Below are 22,563 nucleotides of genomic sequence, written 5' to 3' on the forward strand. Positions count from 1 at the left end.
AGGAGGAAGAATGGTCAGCTCAGCACCAAGACTGGCCGGCTCGGTATGATAGAGATGTATTTCGGCATGGCTTTCAGTGCCGGGCCTGAGGGCGGGCATCCTGCTCTGATGTTCAGTGCCGACCATGGCCTGTTGGCAGTGGTGGCTCGTCAGCTGAAGTTTCAGTAGGAGCTGAATGTTTAGTGGGTTGGACAGGGGCATTTGTACTACTCACTGCGCGCTGTCTTGATGGAAGATCTTGGATCTGTATACCAAACTCTACTTCGGAGTCTGACTCAGAGTCCCAAATGGAAAGGGCCTCTTCTTCTGCTGCCGAGGCATCATGCAGTTCCTCTTCCTGTTCAGTGTAATGGAGACCGAAGAAGTCAGGGGTCCTCTCAAGGTCCTTACGCTGCATCTCCTTTCTCAGTGCTCTTCTCGATGATCCCGTAGCATCTTTTTTGATCAGAACGATGAACAGGCTTCGCAGTTCTCCTCATCATGGTTGGGGGACAGGCACAGGTTGCAGACCTGGTGGAGGTCGGCAGATGAGTACTTTGCGTGGCAGTGAAAACAAAATCATAACGTCCTTTCCATTAGCAGCTCAACATAGATGAGAACAACGAAATAAGAAGGCCCTGACTGTCTGGGCCAGAGGGCCGCAAGGGAAGCATGTTGAGTTGATGAATGGGTGTTTTCTTTATTATCAACGGGAGAGATCGGACACGCGTTCAAGAACAATAGTGGCGGAAATTGAGGTGTAGATGTACTGAAGTAATGGTCTCGAACTGGAGCACCAAAGAACACGTTCAAACCTGATAGCAGAAAGAAAACAATCAAATAATGGAGTCGATGCCGATGCGCAATATCACTGAGAGGAGGAGTCACTTTAACTCATTACTTAAGCAGTTTCTTCAAAGAAAAACAACGAGCACACATCTGCACCAAACACTAGCTAGCAAGCGTATGCAAGAGCATGTGTATCTACAGCCACACATGCCACTGAACCATGTTTTTTAATGAGAAGCTCGTGAGCTACTGGTTGCTCTCTACCTACCTATGAGTAGTTCTTATATGTGCAGCCAAACCTACAGGACACTTTTAGTTGATTGAATTAATATATGTATACCAAACCTGAGAGTGTGTATTTGAGATGAAAGTGTGTATTTTCAGAACTCAGTTGATGCTTCGAGAAAAATGGCTCAACTTTCAAAACGTATAGAACGTTGATATTTGAGTGATAAATCAGGGCACTGGGCAGACTTACTACTAATATCATTGTCTTGGTGCTGAGGGCATTGTAGCTATCACCACTATGTAGTATTCCTATTGAGGCATTTAAAATGGAAAAAGCCTTTTCACACTACCGTTAGTAATTCTGCCTGATGTAAAGAGGTGATGGCTTCAAGTAATGCTGCATATGGTGGCCACTGATGTAATTATGTCTGGTGTGGTCACTATTACAACACTAATAATATTAGTAGCTCAGGATGATTTACTCTGAACATAAGTAGCTCTTGTTACAGAAAAGGTTGTAGACACCTGGTCTAGAAGATTCAGGATCCGGTACTGTAGATGCTCAAGAACCACGACGTCAAGCACGGCAACTGTGGTGATGACTAGTACCTGAAACCATGGAGAAAGGCTCAGGCCTGTTTGGAGGACTATTTTGTGAGTGGGTAATAGGTGGAAAAGAAGCCAATCCAGAGCCAAGATCATAATCCGCCTGCTCTTTTCAGCCTGCTAATCACCTACAGTATAGAGAGACTGGAGGAAAATTGTACCAACCGTTCTTCAAACAGTTTCAAAAGGCATTCCCTTTGAAACGAGCATCAGCAAGCCTAGAAATGTAGTCTAAGCATTGTGCATTACATCCAACAGCAAACAAGTGTAGATCTGGAGCTGTAAATGTTGTAAAGATGTTTTAAAGCACCTTATGGTTGACTAATCACCATTCTGATTGAGCGTGCCTGTGTTTGTATTCTGCAATACTGAAAGGAGCACTACCCTGAAGTGACTGTTCTTTGATAGAAGCCAGTTACGAATGGTCTCTGCACATATCACGTAAACTCTCAAATCGTGTTCCACTGTGCATGTGAGGTAAAGCACTGTGGTGGTGGTGTTGGTCTGCATTGAGTTGGAAGAGGTGACACGTAGGATGGATTTCAGTGCCTATGGGCTGTTCTCAGTTCCAGTATTTTGATGTGAGAGTAATGCTTCCTGACTGACCACTTCACTTTAGTAGTTAGATTGTCGTTTTGAGCACCTTATCCCTTCAGAAATAAGCTGATCACAGTCAATTTGCTTGTAAGAGGTTACAGAAAGGGGAAAGAATGTTCCTCTTCTGACACCATCACAATAGAGTTTGGAGAAACAGCTCAATGAAACACCATCCCAGTCACCTGCCCCCTAAGTCATTGACTTTGCAGACATGCTTCAATGTGTGATGACTGTAGCCTACTATTTGGTACTAAGACTAGGAAGGGTTTGAGATCAGGAAAGTACAACAAGCAGCAAATAGCCCAAGGAGAGGCTAGTGAAACCAATGTATCAGAAGTAATTCTGGCCTTTGTTCTGCACAGAAGAAAGTCTTCATCCTAAATTGAAAAAACATCATCCTTGTGGCCAAAAGTGTTCCACAGAATAAAATAACAAATTGGTGAACAGACTGATTTGACTTCAATAATGTTTTACGCTTTTGACATTGAAAAGGTCTATGATGGTATGGTGGACCTGCTCCAATCTTCCATAGCGGGCTGGCCTTGACTTGTCTATTGTCATCCTAAGGCAAGATGAAAATCATGCAACTGAGTGCTTACCAAGCTCCCTCAGGCTGGTTCTGAGAGGAGGGCCTTTCAGTCCCTCAGTGTTGTGAAAGGCATTTTGTGTATGATTTCATAGTTCTCAATAGTGTGAGAATCTGGGCAATGTTTCACACAAAGAGACTGAGTATACTTTAGGAATTTCTCTCTACCGCCAGAATGGCATTTGCCAAAAAGAGACAGCAGAGAAAAGTAAGTGAGGAGAGAGAAACATTTATAGCACAAGTGGAAAAAAAGCTCCTAGTAAGGCGTCAAATACGCAATCATGCTTCCCCCAGAAAAGTATGAAGAGAAAGGAAAGCCTTCAAAATCCAAAACTTGATCAGGATCCTTGCCATTCACAGGAAAAGACAAAATACCAGGCTGACCACAGCATGCAGGATCAGACAGTGCTATTTCTAGACCTTTAAAGAAGTAATATTGGTTTCCTCACATTAAAAAGCATCAATATAGGAACAATGCTCCTGACTTCATTTTAATATGTTGTTTGCTATGACTGACTTGGTTTAATTGGGCACGTTATATTTACAAAATTATTTTCAAAGTTGGCATTGTGTAGGTTTGAAACTCTGTTCCAGGGCTTGCATATACATAAGGATATTCTACTGCTAATTATTATCTCACATAGAATTATACAATGGATAACTTAGTGTAACTGGTATTCATGGAACAAGTTCTGCAGGGTCAGATTTTCTCAAGAACACGGAGAAGCTAGTAGTGCCATCCTTTTGAATCCTAAGTGGATGTCCCACTAGCACCACAACATTCAGCAAATAGCAATTTGTTTTCTTTGGAGGAGGACATAGTGATATGGGCATCCTCTGAGCAGCACGGCAACAATACCCTGAATATAAATCTGATTGGAGCAACATAAATGCTAGCTATATGACTCGCACCTGCAGCTGGTGTCACCACCTATTATATTATCTCTGATGGAACCTCTGGGATCCTTCTTCCTCCTTTGATGTCCATGCACACAACAGGAACACTATCTCTGTCTCTTAAATGGGATTTATTGACTCTTTGCTGTCTCAGCAGTATAACGGATCAAGTCACTGCACTGCTAGACTGTGCTGACTGAACTAACGAGTCTCTTACTTATCATTTCCAAGACACGGTTGTAAGGTTAGTCCTCTCCATCGACTGAAGCCTGTTCAATGCACCACCAAGAGCATTGAACAGGCGGAAGAGCAAGAGCCCTCCCACTCAACCAACCAAGATCCTCATGCTTGACGTTTCCTGATGCAAAGCTACTCAGCCACTGCAAAGATTTCTCAGTGTTGACCCAAATACACTGGCAAGCATTTTGTGGTCCTTTCAATACCTCACACCAGATAACTTCTGCCATGTCTTCATAATTCATTTAAGGGTTGCCTTTCCTGAACCTTTTCAAGTCAATAACTCTAGATGTTAGTTGACTGGCCTGAACATGAGAATACCTCCAGTTTCAGATGCTTTAGACTGTAGTAATGTGAATCAGGGTTGGAAAAAAGATCTCTTCAAATACCACCTCAACCACATCCTACTGCTTGGAAAGCACTTCACCTAGTACAGTTCAGAGGGATTTCAGATCTTCATTATACCAAACAGTTTCTTTAGAGAAGAAATAATATCTATCATATCTAAAAATGCTCTATGTCACCATCTGGAGTGGTTAGGGAAGTCCGATGCATCTCTAGCATGCTGGTCAGTAGGGCTTTGCCGCCATTGAGACAGGATATGACTAGGGATTGAACGGAATTATAAAATCTGATATGTGCAATCGATTTCTCATAAGTAGGCAGGAAAAGAGAAAATCTGTCACAGCGACACAGTTATTTTCACTATGTGCCCTTGGATGACTCAACTGGCCATTTTCATTTTTCTCTAACTATATTCCATGTTTCCTGGTTAAGGCATGACAATAATAAGCAATTTTATGTCTTCTGAAACTACAAACAATATTGGGGAGGAACGCTGTACAGATGGGCAGCATGTAGAATTGAAGAAGTGTGGGGAGTCAAAGACAAACAAGAGCAAAACAGTAAATATACAAACAAAAATCGAGTGCAACACAGTAAAATACCAGCTGTGCATGTGTGATTGTCAATACATACTTGTGGATTCTCCAATCGTTGTAAATATTCTTCAAATGGCCCCTCAATAAACTAGAACACAAGAGCAAAGCAGAAGTGTTATAATGCGATAAAGTTCATGATGAAGCAAACTCAATGCAAGCAGGTATTTCCTGGGGATTATGACTAATTACTCTTCTGAAATTTAGAGCAGTGGAGCAAGAACAAATCAGCAGTGTTTGTAACCTTTCAATTACAGCTAACAAGCATTCACTCCTCTGCTTTAAAAAATTATACCAAATATAGGGTCTTTCAGGATCATTTGAAAAAAATGCCACACACCTGTACTGCATGTCAAAGAAAAACTGGACCTCACTAAAATACTTAAACTCCACTACAAGAGCTAAATGACAGACTACACATTTGTTTTGAGGCATGTTTCATTCTTCAAAATACCATGATGTGCTTAGGGCCTGCAAACAAACAAAAAAGTCATACAAATGTGAGATGTCTTTCTCTCTGGCCAGCTTGCCATTTCAGAATGTTCTAATCAGTTGAGTGAATGAAAGGGGGATCTAGAGTTTGCACATCTATAAACTGTGCGCAGTAATTTAACTGACCATGAAAACACATCCAGGATGTTCACACTTCAAATCAAATATTTGTTGTCCTTTTAAGAATTGGAAAATGAATGAGCACAAACAGGTTGGAGAAGAGAATACCAGGTACCCTTCTCAGTTGTGTAAGATACAACCATACCCTTCCTGACCAACGTTGGCAGCATACAGATCCCCAAAAGACTTCAGATATACTAACTTTTTAAAAAGCAGGAAGAGAACCAGTGAAGGATTGCACAGCACAGAAATATGGTCCCACCTCATGATTTTTTAAAAGATGGTCTGCAGCACCTTGAAACCATTCCTTCTCCCTCAGAATGTTGCATGCTATTTTCTAAATACTTTTCTCTGTGTAAAGCTCCCTTCTCCCACCTGGTATTGACTTTTTTTCTGAACACATGGTGACACTCGCTTTTCGCATCTCCCAGCTTGAACTCCGGCCACTGTTGCTTTCTTCACGAACAGCTTCCCTTCCCTCGGTTTGACAAGAACTACACATTTTTAGTCTAACTATTTTTACATTTTAAAGTCCGTTTACAAGGCAGCTAAAGAGATCACATTTTAGAAACTAATTCATTGATTGCTTCTGCAGTGACCAAAACCTTACAAATTAATTTAGTATTCGACTCAAAACCCAGAACACATGAAAAGCACTCAAATTCATCTGCTGTGACATGAGGTACCTGGAGTAAACATTACACAGCACTACTTCAAGAGTAAGGCTGGGGGACTCAATTCTGCTAGGTGTTTTCTATTAAGGGGGGCTGTGTCAACTGAACTAAGTACTAAGCTGACTGCATCATGCAAACCCAAGATAAACAAGCACTGGCAATGCAAATAATTGTGGGTTGTAGTTTGAGTTCAGGATAAAACAATGAAAAGCTTGCTGTAGTAAAACAACTAAACAAAGACATATACTTTCTTTATATATATTATATCTTTGAGATTAACATGAGATGATGTTGGTGTAGTTTTGAGATGTAGAATAGTGTCCCATTTATTGCAACAGAAAGCACTAGACTAAAAATATAATAAGAGGTAAATTACAAGAAAAGAAACAACAGCACTTACCGCTTCAAATGCGTCTCTGTTTTCTCTGAGATAATTAATGCAAGCTAGCCGAATGTCATAATGTCTTGCCTGAGAATGCTGCACCTGAGAAATTAAAACAAAGGGGATAAAAATAAATTTCTACAGACTTATAATAGAAGCCCATGAATTAGTGAATTAACTGAATCAAAGGGGAACTCCTCAGCCACCTGTGAAGCTAGAAAAGTACATCAGAAACATATACTGTAAAACTAGCCTTTTCATGCCAGGACTCCTGAAAATAGACTTTAGTTCAAAGTGGGAATAAGATTTCACTTAAGGAGACTATTTGTCCCTGCCACATATCTGGGTAGCATTGGATGTGGCCTTTCAAAAAAGGAAGACAGACTGTAAGAGTGTGGCAAGTAGACCCACTAGGTTAGATCCCAAAAGCACAAACTTTATAGGTAGAAAATGGTAACATACAATGGGCCAACAGCTAAACGTCACTGCCTGAAACACTCTAGAAATACTTCCAGTTAAGGCAAAAGTTGCAACGTCAGTGCTTTACCGGAAAGATAGTGATGTTATGAGAAGCAAAAAATGCCACATTTAAACACTAATAAATTCTCGCTAGTAGACAACTGTACAATTTTACAAGAGATTTGCCAGCAAAAATCACAAATTCAAGACGTAATTAATCAAGACCAGTAGAAACTATTTCACAGGTTGCATTTATACATGGCATACATGGACTGTTCTGGCAGAGTTTGCCAAAAAGGGGGAGGCGGTCTTATTCGAAATGTTGTTGGCTATAACTGTAAGTATTCTAATATGGAGATTATCAATGGCATGCGCCTTGCTTCATTCAGGGAGAATGAAAGCTTGAAGTTCATGGAAAAAACAAATGTGATTACATCTCGTTCCTAAACACTTACATAAACATACAATAAGTGGATAGTAAGTCCTTAACAATGAATCCTACTGTTGGCTCCATGTTTAAGTTTCTCTGGTTATTAAGACCAGTCTTACCAACAGCGGTAACACACACACACACACACACACACACACACACACACACCAGAATCAGCATGACTGAAGTAAAAGAAGCAAAGAACAATGAAGCAAGGACATCTTACAGCTCTTAATCGAAGAACAAGATGATACAAAAAAAAAAATATATATATATACATATATATATATATATATATAGTTTTTTATTATTATTTTAAAAACCAAAGGTTACAGGGACGTTATAGTTAGGCTCACATTTTAAACATACAAAACCCTAGAAATTCACTTGTTTGAATTATTTCAAGTAACTGTAACTCGTGCACTAAAGTAACTATAACTCGCTTCCCTGCGGTGCACAGTTTCTTAATGAATAATTTTACAACAAATGTTACAGTGGTATTATCAATGATGTTATAAAAGATGTCATGAGTGCTGTAATATCTGGGGTATTTAGCAATGCATGGTGAGGGCACGAGTTATAGTTACCATACGGCACGAGTTATAGTTACCATTGAGAGCGAGAAAGTGACAGAGATAGAGTTTTTGTAGGCATTGATGAATGATATATTTAGAATGAGCTATTTCTGGACAAACTGATAAGAAAAAGGCAGGGGTGTGGAATTTATTAAAATATCTACTTGTCCAGGGGACAGGGTGCTTCTCAAATCTACTTGTCCTGTAAAAAGATCTACTTGTCCCTTTGGTGCCATGTAGTGTGGCGACAAATTATGGCAGCAATCTCATTATGTAAGAGCTCTGATAATAGCCTCTCTGATTATGCCAGGGCTACTCCAATAGTAGGGCTTGAATACTTGCAGTTTCAATCCCTACTGTAGCAATTTCCTTATTTTGCCACCTTTCTGCAGATCTGCATACTGGGGCTGGAGGAAGCAGTAAGCAATAGTTCCAGGGCTGGAATGCCTTTGAGTCTGCAAACCTACTAACCTGCATGTTTTAAAGATTTTCACCAGCTTCTCTCTAATATTTTCCCATAATAAGAAAGGTTGGACATTTACTCCTGACAATGGCAGAATTAGAACTTCTTCCAGGGTTGGGAAGAAAGTGGCCGGAGGGAAAATGAACTTGCAAATGCTCAATAGATTTTCACATGAGCAAATCTACACATGCGTATTTACCCATGCTAAAATACAGTTCACAAATATTTTATAGGGGTACGACATATACCATGGGTGCACTTTTGTGACTTTCTTTAAGAATTTGGGGCCACATGTAGGTAGGTTCAGATTGGCGACCCGCAAATTGCGAGTCAGAGCGACTCGCAATTTGCGAGTCGCAAATCCGAATGTAGGATGGTGTCCCTGACACCATCTGTGATTCGCAAGGGCTTCGCAAATGCCCACCTAGTGAATAATCATGAGGTGGGTCGCAATTTGCGACCCCCTTGCGAATAGCGGCCCTCACAGGGATGGTGGCCTGCTGGAGACAGCAGACCACCATGTCTGTGACTGCTTCCTTAAAGGAAAACGAGATGCATTACAAAAACGAAAAATGAAACGTTTTCGTTTAATTTTTTCAGAGCAGGCAGTGGTCCTCAGGACCACTGCCTGCTCTGAAAAAATGTTTACAGTGACATTCACAATGGGGAAGGGGTCCTATGGGGACCCCTCCCCTTTTGCGAAAGTGTTAGCACCCATTTGAAATGGGTGCAAACTGCGATTGGTTTGCGCCCGCGTTCGCGGTCACAAAACAATCCTACATTGCACTGCGAGTCGCAATTAGGAAGGGAACACCCCTTCCTAATTGCGAGTCGCAAACCCGTTGTGCGATTCGGTAACCAGGTTACTGAATCGCAAAACTGGGTTTGTGCATCTTAATGTGCTTTTTGCACGTCTCAAACAGCGAAAGTCGCTGTTTGCAACATGCAAAAAGCTACCTACATGTGGGTCTTGGTCCCTAATTAGGTCTGGTGTTAACAAAGACATTTTGTTTTTATAAAACTTCTATTTCTCTCTCTTTCGGCTGGCTTTACTTTGAGTGATCGCATTCTGCTCTTCCACAAGGAGCATATTGGCACACAAAGTAGTTTTGTTCAGTGTCAGGAACTACAGTGGCAATCAGTGACGTAACGAAACTGGAGGGTGCCCCTTTGCAAAGAACATGGAGGAGCCCCCTCTCCAGACTCACTCAGGGCAGGTGCTGTGCTGAAGGGGCCCCCTGGAGGGCAGCTGCGGGGCCTTTGTTATGCCACTGGTGGCAACGTGTGCTTTTAGAGTTCAAAAACTTTTTGGGGGGGGTTTTGCCAGTGTTTGTTACAATGTTGAGGGCCTGGTAGCTCCCACAACAATAAAGTGTTACAAAAGCCATGTCAAAACAAGACACGCATTGAGGAAACTAAAAGACTTATAAAAATATGTCAGACCAGTTGGCTTTGTCAGTGTTTGTTTATTTTCATGCCTCCCATATTCGTGTTGAAAATGGTTACACTGATTTTCCATTAGAAATATTTTTGGGAAATACTAGCATGCATCAACACATTTTAGTAAATAACACTTCATTTGCATCTAATCAGAGAGCATTCTGGGAGCATTATACTTAGCCTCATAGCCTAAACTTTTCAAACATGTGTATACACTTTTTTTTTTTTTTGTTGTACTGGAACCAACGTCAGTAGTGAAGTGTGACCTTAAAACATTTATTTACAGCACTCACCCTAATAATGAAGGCTTTCAAATAATGAACCATAAATACAAGTTCGAACAACATTATCTTTTGGAAACACATTACCTCAACTGCAGAGAGTTCCACTCTCTGTAAACAGGCAGCCAAAGTGTTTGTGCTGCAGAGGGTTGGGCCTACTTGTCCCAAGGACAAAGTAAACATAAAAACTTGTTGCCCTTGACCCCAAACAAGATGTCCCGGGCATCGGGCGATAGGAATTCCACATCCCTGAAAAGGGTTTTGTCAATTAAAAAGAGTGAGATCACCTTTCAGTATGTAATTTGAATATTTATAGCTGAAAAGAAACTAAAGCAAGAAATCACCATAGACCGGAACCATTAACCATTAACCTTCAGTATGCATATCTGAGACCTTAACCACTAGGACAGAGACGACTCCTTACTGTGCAGAGTCCAGACTTAGCTATGACATTCAACCCACAGATTTTGAAAAACTTCAATGTTTCATCACTAGAAATGTTTAACAGTGAAAACACTAGAAAATAAACAGACACACTGTCATGAGATACCAGGATTTGAACCTTCAACCGACAGTCCAACAGCTTTACCACTACGCCAGAAGTGACCCTGGTCTGCTGTCCATCAAAACGTGAACATAACATCTGTGCCAAACATCTTGCTAGTTTGACACTTTGAGGAAATTGTATGGAGTGACCATTGCAATAATAGTCTCTCTCTTCCAGCCCAGAGAGAGCGAGGAGTTTGTGTGTGTGACAGGACCGTTGGGCCTCAAGCCCCCCACAGTCCTAGCCGGCTCCCCGCATCCTACAGGAGCCAGCATTGCTACCACAAGCAGGGACCTGCTCTAAGTAGCAGCACCCTGCTTGCAGGAGTAATGTTTTTAGCTGTTTTTCTGCATGTATATTTGTGTGCAGGGGAACAGATGAAAACTCCTCTTTCTGCAAGTGGGAGCTGTTTGACAGCTCCCACTAGCAGAAAACAGAGTTTTTGTTCTGACGTGGGGGGAGCTGTCAAAGCTTGCGCCAAGTGACAGCAAACAGTTATGGCCTGAGGGTGGGCCCCCTAGGACATAGCAGGAATCAGCCTTGGGGAGTGGCGGTCCCCAGGGCCATTACTGGCTCCACGAGGGGGCTGCGGGTCCCCCTCCAACGTCAAGCAGCCCCAGGGAGATGGTGGTCCCTGAGGTTGGGGGTCCGTGATGTATTCCCTTCCTTTTTTAAATTCATCCCGGGGCTGATTATGTGAGGGAAGTGATGTGTTGCAGGTGAAAATATGAGCTGCTGATTGACCAGTGTGTGTGTGACCAGATGGTTTGAGTGTGTAAGCGTATGCCTGTGAGTCCTGACTTGTGGCAGTGTGAGGGAAGATAGCTATAGAGTAAGATGCTAGACCCTCACTTTCACCCTAAAGTATGTTGCAAGTTCTTCATTTAGCACAGTGATACTCAAAGTGCGGTCCTCCTGTCCTTCCCATTTGGCCCCCTGGTCAACAACAGCACTGGGCTGCTGTTCACTCGACTCAGCACTATGATTAAAAAGATGTTCAATGAACATGCAAGCCTTCATTTAAACATTATTCGAAGGTAACGAAAGGAAGTAACTAGTTTATCCTGCACGCTTAACTTTAGGAATTTTTAAAGACATATTGCAGAAAAAGTTTAAATATGATAGTCTCTTTAAAAAAAAGTGTATTTCATTAACATGCAGATGTTTCACCTTAGTACATCAAATTAGAGCAGTGCACAGTGAAGTTTTTTTCTTTTTAGATAGTTTTGGAACATAAATTCAAAAATGGTCATCCCCCCACCCTGAAAACAATGCCAATAGCAATCTAAGAGGCAAGTCAGTTGTTTTGTGCACTCTTTGGGAAGCCTGGGTTTCTATTACACATGAACAACATTATAGGTTCATTAAATCAAACTCAGGAGAAAAACTTTTGTATGGCGCACATCGTGAAGTCATGTATTTTGAGGTTCTCTCATGTGCAATAATGAAGAAAAAGGAGGGCAAGTGACATAACACAATTGCCTAGCATCACGCATTTTGGTGAAGTGTGAAAGCTAGGATTAATCCCAGGTTTTCAGGTTTCACATTGTGCAGTTCAGCCAGTTTATGTATATGATGTGCTTCCCTGACACCAAACAAAATGACCCCCGCCCCAGCACTCTTCCAACTCCCCCCCCCCCCCCACAGGTTACCGGCTAGCAGCAATGCGGCCCTCTGTCACATCAAAAAACAAACATTGAGGCCCCTGCGAAATGGTTTGCAATAACCCATGGTATAATCTTGGCTGTTCTTCCCATTTCCACATCTTGAAGACGTCAGACAACCTTTTCTGTCACGCAGTTTTAAAGGTTAGCCTTTACTTTTCGCTGAATCTTCATTCATTAGTTCATTTTATACAAGGAAAACTAATGGAGCCCGAGCTTTACTTTTTTATTTATAACCAAGAACCTGAATTTAAAGACCTTACTAGAGGAAACTAGCTCTATCATCTATGTGTTGTGGTAATGCTCTAACATTAAATCAAAAGAAATGTAGAGGGCAACAAACTACAAGATGATTGCCACTGTGCATCCCGCCCTCAAATGTATTTGTGCACCTAAAAGTTAATTAAACAAGCATTAAAAAAATAGTAGTTATTTATTTTTTTATTTTAAAATGCACCATTATACCACCAGATCAAATTTCAAAATGTATATACTGGTATTGAAGCTTAAGCGTCTGGGCCAGGGAAAAGAAAAAGAACAAAATGATTACTGTAAATTCACATAATGATTCATAGATCAGGATTTGTAGAATTCGCTAAACAGAAAGCAGTTAGAACTGCAGAAGGTTTACTAGCAGGGCGGATTTTCCAACGTCAAACACTTGGGGATGGTGAAAGGGTGGAACCATGGATGATTTCAGTGGTGAAGCATAGTGAAAGCCCTTTAAAAGTTCACAAAGGCAAAAATAGTTGGGCTCACATATTGCACTCGCACACAGCACTCAAGCCTGCTTTAAATATGAAAATTAGGTGTGTAAAACATCTAACTCCCCACTCATAAATTTTATGATGGCCTAGAGGAAAGGCGGATTTCAACAGGGAACAATATGTTCCCTGTATAAAACAAGTATTTGAAAAGTCACAAATCTTACCTCGTTGACCTCGACTTTGCACAGCACTGGCAAAAAAAGGAAAACTATAAAGGTGTGATAATGTGGCTGCATCATTGCATCTGCATGCAAGCATGATGACGTATGCACATCAAAGGAATAATGAGGGTACCATGTCTAATAATTTACAGATCAAAAAAGGCAGAGGCTATTGGCAATGCAGACTGGCTGGCTGCAAATGGCAACTGATAGGACCTCCAAAATTCAGAATCAAATAATTTGGGGGGAAGCAATGTTGGAGTTGGGGGGTAGGTAAAGTGAAAGCAACCAAGAATAGGTAATTGAGGGGGGTTGAAGGAGAACAAGAGAGTGCAAAAAAAACAGCTGCACCCTCATGGAGCGCTCAATCAAAAAGAAAATGTATTTCCTTAAATGTAAGTAATGAAACAAATAAGTCATCTAATCAAAGGAATGGTAAAGTGGCTATGTTTCAGGGGAGAGACAAATTTAAGTGGAAGGCGAGCCATCAAGCAGGAAATAGGCACCTGAGAATGACAATGAAGCCATCCAATGATAAGCAGAGGGCAACCACTAAGTCCATGTAAATTTTTTGTTTGATCTAGAAAAGGCTTTCAAAAAGGATTTGGTGGGTGCTATTCCAAAAGGCAGACCGAGGAATGTTTTAGGACAGCATTAAAACTCTCATCACCATTTCAAAACGTTTACTTTTGCAAGTATACCTAATCTGATGTTGCAGACACCAATGTAGTTAGCTGTTGATCGTCTGAATACCTCAGTGAACGAAAAAAGATATTAGTAAGGTTGCTCATTCTACAGCACTCCAAAAGACTATTATTTTGAACATACAAATAATGCTGTTAAGCAGAGAAAAATCTACTCTTATCTCCAGTGTGGGCCCCATCTTAAAGAAGGGCTATCACTCAAAGAAACACTTTCTTCTTCAGAAGCATTTAGGCCCCATTCTTTACGGTTTAGGAATCAACATGAAAATAGAAAATGCAAATTATGCGTTACATTATGGGACAATAAAGTTTGTTATTTATAATAATATTATTGTTGTGCAAATGTATTACCCTCATTACTACTAGTATAATACCCAAGTACAGCATTCACCAACTGTAAGGTTGCATGTTAACGTTTGCATCTGATATGCCACCATGTGTGATGCTTTTTTCCTTTCATCTTAATTCGGTTTTAGCTGAAAATAATTCTTCTTTTGAATTTATTTATGTGGCAAGTATTCCATAATGATGAGAGAAACACAGTAACCGCTGAATCACGTCATTCCAGAGGCACTCAGTTAGGTCTGTGGGATTCAGTATTATGTTTAAGCTTACCTATTATAACAGCTAGTATCCTTTATTCGTTACTGTCAACATTATCACATCCACAAATGAGTGGGTTGTGGTCGAAGTGAAATAAGAGTTAGCTTAAGAAATTGGTTCTTTGTTCTTTTTCTTAACTTCTAGAAACATGTTATTTTTAATATTTCTTTCTGTACACCTGGTGAAAGCAACACTTGTATCGTATTAAAGCACAGCTTCGATCACACTGGCTTATGTACCCTAAATGGAGACAAACCAAATGATAGAACTGAAAAATAAAGAGGATGTTTTTCCAAAGAGGGACTCTGAGTAAAATCAGATGTACAGCGAGAGCAAACCTCAAGTTGACTATTTCACCACAACCCCAAAGTTCAAAAACATACAGCTATACACTTTTACCCATCCATAATTTCATTCTACGCATGATCTACCACCCCGCCACTCTTACCATGCTCAGATGAACAGAGGTAGAAGAGTTACAGGGAAGCCGTGCATAACAAGAAGCCCAGCTACCCAAACACAACCCATACAAAGCATTAACATCCACCTGCTATCCTTATACTCTCTCCGCTGCAATACCCTTGCTCAGTCCCAATAAAAAAATATCTACAGGGAGTGCAGAATTATTAGGCAAGTTGTATTTTTGAGGATTAATTTTATTATTGAACAACAACCATGTTCTCAATGAACCCAAAAAACTCATTAATATCAAAACTGAATATTTTTGGAAGTAGTTTTTAGTTTGTTTTTAGTTTTAGCTATGTTAGGGGGATATCTGTGTGTGCAGGCGACTATCACTGTGCATAATTATTAGGCAACTTAACAAAAAAAAATATATACCCATTTCAATTATTTATCATTACCAGTGGAACCAATATAACATCTCAACATTCACAAATATACATTTCTGACATTCAAAAACAAAACAAAAACAAATCAGTGACCAATATAGCCACCTTTCTTTGCAAGGACACTCAAAAGCCTGCCATCCATGGATTCTGTCAGTGTTTTGATCTGTTCACCATCAACATTGCGTGCAGCAGCAACCACAGCCTCCCAGACACTGTTCAGAGAGGTGTACTGTTTTCCCTCCTTGTAAATCTCACATTTGATGATGGACCACAGGTTCTCAATGGGGTTCAGATCAGGTGAACAAGGAGGCCATGTCATTAGATTTCCTTCTTTTATACCCTTTCTTGCCAGCCACGCTGTGGAGTACTTGGACGCGTGTGATGGAGCATTGTCCTGCATGAAAATCATGTTTTTCTTGAAGGATGCAGACTTCTTCCTGTACCACTGCTTGAAGAAGGTGTCTTCCAGGAACTGGCAGTAGGACTGGGAGTTGAGCTTGACTCCATCCTCAACCCGAAAAGGCCCCACAAGCTCATCTTTGATGATACCAGCCCAAACCAGTACTCCACCTCCACCTTGCTGGCGTCTGAGTCGGACTGGAGCTCTCTGCCCTTTACCAATCCAGGCACGGGCCCATCCATCTGGCCCATCAAGACTCACTCTCATTTCATCAGTCCATAAAACCTTAGAAAAATCAGTCTTGAGATATTTCTTGGCCCAGTCTTGACGTTTCAGCTTGTGTGTCTTGTTCAGTGGTGGTCGTCTTTCAGCCTTTCTTACCTTGGCCATGTCTCTGAGTATTGCACACCTTGTGCTTTTGGGCACTCCAGTGATGTTGCAGCTCTGAAATATGGCCAAACTGGTGGCAAGTGGCATCGTGGCAGCTGCACGCTTGACTTTTCTCAGTTCATGGGCAGTTATTTTGCGCCTTGGTTTTTCCACACGCTTCTTGCGACCCTGTTGACTATTTTGAATGAAACGCTTGATTGTTCGATGATCACGCTTCAGAAGCTTTGCAATTTTAAGAGTGCTGCATCCCTCTGCAAGATATCTCACTATTTTTGACTTTTCTGAGCCTGTCAAGTCCTTCTTTTGACCCATTTTGCCAAAGGAAAGGAAGTTGCCTAATAATTATGCACACCTGATATAGGGTGTTGATGTCATTAGACCACACCCCTTCTCATTACAGAGATGCACATCACCTAATATGCTTAATTGGTAGTAGGCTTTCGAGCCTATACAGCTTGGAGTAAGACAACATGCATAAAGAGGATGATGTGGTCAAAATACTCATTTGCCTAATAATTCTGCACTCCCTGTATACCTAGGATCCTGCCACTCACCAATAACCCTTCTCTAAAACCCTCTCGCTCGGTTTGCCCAAATATTTGCAAAAACACTTGGCCTCGTGCCACTAACAACCCTCTGTATCTTATCTTCCTCACCACACCAAAGCTGTGCTCTCCGTTCTCACAGAGAGTGGAGAGTCAGTCTCGCACTGACAACAGCAGCTCATCATTGTGGCTTGGTTCCCCCGTCAGTGGAGAGACCCATGCTACATCAGGGAAGACAGCGGTCAGCGGCAGATGAGACCTCTCTGGATTCTCCAAGTTTTGCTGGGTCTGTGGAGACCGTCAGAGAGTCGACAGGCTGCCAACGGCCAGTTCCATATACCGCTCAGACTCTGGGGCCTGGGCAAAGCAGGGGACACAGAGGAAGTGACAGCTCCACCTTGTGACATAGCAACAGTGTGAAACAATTTTTTCCCACTGCTGTTAAATTACAACATTGAAAACTGATTTTGAAACGTTTCTTTCCAATGGAAGACATTGTTATCAGTATGGTCGCTTTTACTCCGTTTTTATGCATCTGATCGATCAGTATGACCTATTTTGTATAGTTTGGGGAATGAGCTGAAAAGTATCTTGTATGTGAGCAGTCTGCGCTCTGCTGAATTTCAAGATTTGTGGGCTCGCCTGTGTGTCCATTATTTTAAACTCAGTTGACAAATTAGATGTGTATTTTGCCAGACATGTATGTGCACCAGTAACCAGTTTAATGAGCAAACAGAGTGTGCAAATGTGCAAAAGGCAATATTATATGTAGGGTATTTGTCAGGATGTAGTGCAACATCAAAAAAGCAAAACGAATGAAGGCATAATTAAATGTTATGAGCTATGTATTCAAATGGTGTCAGAATCTAGTCACAATCAAAGTGCACCTTGTGTGAATCGGATCTATCATCTATGCTAGGTGTGAATCATGGGTTCTTCTGTCAGCGCCTGTGGGTGAGAAGATTATTTGATCTATCTGAAAGGAAAAAGCATGGGAAAGTAACATTCTGCTTAAAGTCTATCACTATCAAACTTGGCCTGGCAGGAAACTAGTTTCTTAAGGTTGCCTCCAGTATTTCAAGATCTACCAGAAATTCTTATGCCTACCTACTTGGGGAAATTGTAAAAATGAAACAAGCATTTGCAATGCAATGGGTCTTGCATTTGCTCGAGTTAGCTTTATTGGCATTGTAAATTCATAACTGGACTTTTCTTACCACGTGAATTAGTCAACCCGGTCCCATAATTTCTTCTTTTCCTACCATATAATTCCAGTGTCCCTGCATATAACTAAAGCACCTCCATTTACCTTCTTCCTCTATCTTCAGCAAAAAAAAAAAAAAAATTGCCATTTAACATCTAATTTAAATCTGCCATGCTAATGCCAATAGAATACCACTTTCACCACCCAACCATCAGAGGAGAAATAAACTAAAACGGTCCCCCAAACATATCAAGAGTGTTCAAACAGTCATAGTGTAATAAGAATGTTAGGTTGGCCTGAATTATAGTCATAACTGTAATAAGGAAAGATTATTAAAACATATACAATCAGAAATAAACTTTTGGCATTAGACTGTAATGCTCAAAACAGCCCCTAGAGGGCACCAGAACAAAAATATCATTTGTAAGAAACATGGTCATGTAACCATATTGTTAGCCCCTAGAGGGCATAACCCCATGAAAAAAAACAGGAGATAGTAACGCAGTGTAATTATATACCTTTAGGGATAGCAGGCCTACTGCAATGACATCACAAACAAGGCATTTGAAACAAAACTTCTCCCAGTTGTAAAACAAATGGTCCAGCCATAAGAAAGCTTAAAAGACACTGAATTGTGAGAGGGGTTATTTTGGGGTCCCCCACTAATCTAGTGGGAGGACCCAGAGATGAAGTAGACAAAACAAGTGTTTTGAAGGTGGTCCCATTGTCCTAGGACTACCACAGGCTGAGTTATGAGCAAAAATGTTGTGCAAAAGTAATGCCCTCCAAATCATTATGGGGTGAGTTTTTGTGCCGCAAATATTATTGTATGTTGACTGCAATGCTCAGAACAGCTCCTAGAGGACACCAAATAAAAACAGCATTTGGAAGAAACATGGCCATGTAACCATACATTCAGCCCTTAGAGAGCATAACCACATGAAAAAAAAGAATGGAAGAAAGTAATGCAGTATGTCATATTTAGCGCCCCTAAAGGGTGTAGTGCATTACACATTTTCAAGGCTAGGAGGCCTAGGCCTATTGTAATGATACTACAAACAAGGCCCATAAAACATAACTTCTTTCAGCTGTAAAACAAAGTTCTAGACATGAGAGCTTAAAATGATAATGAATGTTGGTAGGGGTTATTATTTTGGAGTCCCCACTAACATAGTGTGGGGAACAAGAGATGATATAGACAATGCACATCATGGTCAATATTTTGAAGGTGGTCTCATTAGCCTAGGACCATCACAGGCTGAGATATGAGAAAAAACGTTTTGTAAAAGTAATGCCCTGCAAAGCATTATGGTGCAAGTTTCTGGGCCACAAATATTTTAATATATTGATATTACTGTAATGCTTAGAACATCCCCTGGAGAACACCACACTAAAAATAGCATTTGTAAGAAATATGGTCATGTACCTATATAGTTAGCCCGTAGAGGACATAACCACACAAAAAGAAGATTGCAAATAATACAAAAAAAAATGGCAACAACATAATACAATGCAACCATAAATTTAGCAGGCATAGTGCATTATGTATTTCAGGGGTAGCAGGCATATAGTAATGATATTACAAACAACCCCCTTAAAACACAAGCTATTCCCAGCTGTAACACAAAAGTTGCAGCCTTGAGTGTGCTTAAAAAGACACTGAATGGTGCAAGAGGTTATTATTTTGGGTTCTCCATTAACCTAGTTGGGGACCCAGGGATCACCTAGACAGAAAACGTTTTGGTGGTGGTCCCATTGTCCTAGTTATGGGTAAAAATGTTTTGTAAAAGTAATGCCCTGCAAAGCATTATTGGGGAAGTTTTGCAAGTGCAGTGAATATTGTAGTATTGGCTCTCACGCTTTGCCAGGAGAGCCGCTTTCGCTTTGAGGATTTCTGTTTTATGTAAAGCATTTACCAATTTCAAGTGTTTCAAAGGGAGAGCCACATGAAATGTCTCCAATTAAGCTAATTGTGAACAATTTTACCAGCACTCCAATATCGCCGATCAAGTTCACTCTGTTGTTCCTGTTCGCTCTGTAAGCACCATGACCGCCATGCAGCAAAAAGGGGAGAGACAAAAAACACTTTGCCCACGCTGAAGTGTATTAGCATTAGTGCAATAATTAATGTAACTGGGGCAGTCTACAGGGTGTGACAAACAGTCTCAAGGCAGGTGAAACGAAAAACATTTACCAATGACATCAAGTGATTTTTGAAAGGTAAACCTAAGAACAAGTGAAAGTGATGGGCGTGACATGGGCATGGTTAAAAGCCCACAATACTTACAACAGGTCAAAGCGCTTGCTCTCGACCTTAAAACTGGTTATTTTCACAACAAATTACTACCAACCAAACTTAGCGATTAGGCTATACATTGCCAAACTCTGAACCCCATCACTGAAACATCCTGAGGTCCAAGTATCTTCCAAGAGGGTTTGTGTGTTCTTGCAAATCTGCCCACTGAGGAGCTTTTCAAAACAAGAGTGAGAACAGTATGCGGCTTGCAGCCTATTTGCAGAATTTGAAGCATGGCTATTCTTTGGAAGTGAGTTGTAACAATCTGGAATTAGTTTTGTCCCCATACCAGGGCAATGAGAAGCCCTGAGAGCTCGCAGAGAGAGAAAGAGACTGACCTACAATAGGATGCTACCTAAAGGACCTGAAATGCTGGAGCAATACAAAATATACAAAAACACCACTGAGAGTCTGTCTGCCTGTGCCCCTCAGAAGTTCCCAGGTCATCTCAGGCTCTAAGGCTTTGAAGTAGAAGCATCGAGAAAAAAACCTGAAGATTTTGCATTCATCTATGCAGAGCCCAATGTGTGAGAGAGAGAGAACAATATTAGCAGATTAGATCAAGAACCCTTAATTGGCTTGCTATGTCATTAGCCCAGTATGAAGCAACAAATAAAATCAAGTTACTGTTTCTCATGTGGACCCAGAGACCGGTTGTACTGAGGGTCTTGAGTTGCAGAGCTCTGCAAAGGAAGAGAACTTCAAACAAATTTCGAGTGTGTTCCAAGTTAACTTTCATTTATTATAACCTCCACCGGCCAGCCTGATTTCGGCTCAGAAAAACCGTCTTTATGCAGTCTATTTGTTTCTAACTACATTTTCCTACTTTAAAAAATACAAGTGTTTAGTATAATAGCTCTGTTTTTTAAAATTGTATTTGACAATTTTTTAGCATTGATTTGTAACTACGTGTTGCTAAACAGCTTCTTTTTTATCTTTATTGGTCCCCTTTACACACAATTCTTTTACAAAGTATTGAGTTAGTATTTGTTTCACTATTATTACATATGTCTTTGATTGAGCCTTACATTTTGTACCTCTATACTGTACTTCGTTGTATTTCATTTCTGCAATCCCTCGGGAATATAGGATTAAGACATAAAATCAACCCAAACTATCAAAAATGAAAGGCTTGTGACACCTTAGATTCTTCGGCTCACTTCTGTCAGAAACAGCTGCAACTACAGCACATTAAGAAGGCAATATAAATCTAGGAGGCTGAGCATTTGCAAAAGTGAGAACAGCTTAGACTCTTCTCAAAATATGTCATGTCGTGGAATACAAAAGGCCAAATATGAACGCAATAAATAAGGGCTAATGGGTGTTTTATGGCTATTTGGTATAATGTAATGCACCGTTTGCGTGGCATTAAGGCACATTTATGACTGATATTTTCAGTTTTACAAGATACTCCTTATTCAGTAGAAACAACAACTTTTTCTCGAGAAAGATCCTGTTAAAGAATCTGAAACGTTATTATTTCCTTTATAATTGACTCAATCTAGGCCGGAGGGCATACAGTTACAAGCCTCCTCTGACTTACGGTTAATGACGTCACAGCCTAGAAGAGGGAGCCAGGCGCTGTTTGGAGTCAACCTTAGGCCACCTTACACACAGAAACGCCCTTCATTCCACTCGGTAGGTCCCTGGCACGCATGACATTCAGACAACAACAGAATTAACATTTATCAACAAGCTGCTCTCGCATAGTCGAGGCTTGAATCATCACTATTTCTGTACAGAGCGAAGAAGTGACTTTGCGGACTCGTGCTCCTTTCGGACTGAGAGTAGTGTTTGTGGTTACTATGGACACTGTTCGCAGGTCAGGATATTCCATCCAGTATCTCTAGGTTTACTATGCATTGCTTAGGCGAGTTGCAGTTCAGTCAGTTAGGTTCCAACAAGCACACAAGTAAAATGCTCCTCACTCCTGAAAACGTACGTAAGGAATGAATCAGGATGGGAAATATGTTATATCTCCAGTCATAAACAAGGGTGAAACAAGGGTGAAACAAGATTTGGAAAGCACCCTGAAGCAAGAATTAATAGCATTCTTATCGACATGACAATCTAACGACTGAGGTGCAGTCTGTGTGTCTTCAGGGGATGGGAGATACTTTCTGGTCTTGCTCGAGATTTATCTCTGTGCACACCGCAAACACGAGATGTTTAGGAGATTACACAACCAACCCTCCTGATGATCCGTTCTATACCTATACCTTAATGAAATGGAAATTTCATATGATGGATACTGGGTC

The 22,563-nt window shown here is 40.8% G+C and overlaps 1 protein-coding gene across 2 annotated transcripts in view; it reads right to left on the reverse strand.

Moving 5' to 3' along the window:
• Nucleotides 1–22,563, reverse strand: part of OTUD4 (OTU deubiquitinase 4) — a 449,310-nt gene that overhangs the window by 385,722 nt on the left and 41,025 nt on the right. For both annotated transcript variants that reach the window (XM_069242606.1, XM_069242605.1), the window contains exons 2-3: nucleotides 6,544–6,627; nucleotides 4,898–4,948 (exon numbers count right to left, since the gene is read on the reverse strand). In XM_069242606.1, the coding sequence (XP_069098707.1) occupies nucleotides 4,898–4,948; nucleotides 6,544–6,627 (135 nt within the window). The remainder of the gene's footprint in view (nucleotides 1–4,897; nucleotides 4,949–6,543; nucleotides 6,628–22,563) is intronic.

This window comes from Pleurodeles waltl, chromosome 1_2 (assembly GCF_031143425.1).
Source record: "Pleurodeles waltl isolate 20211129_DDA chromosome 1_2, aPleWal1.hap1.20221129, whole genome shotgun sequence".
Lineage (NCBI taxonomy): Eukaryota > Metazoa > Chordata > Amphibia > Caudata > Salamandridae > Pleurodeles > Pleurodeles waltl.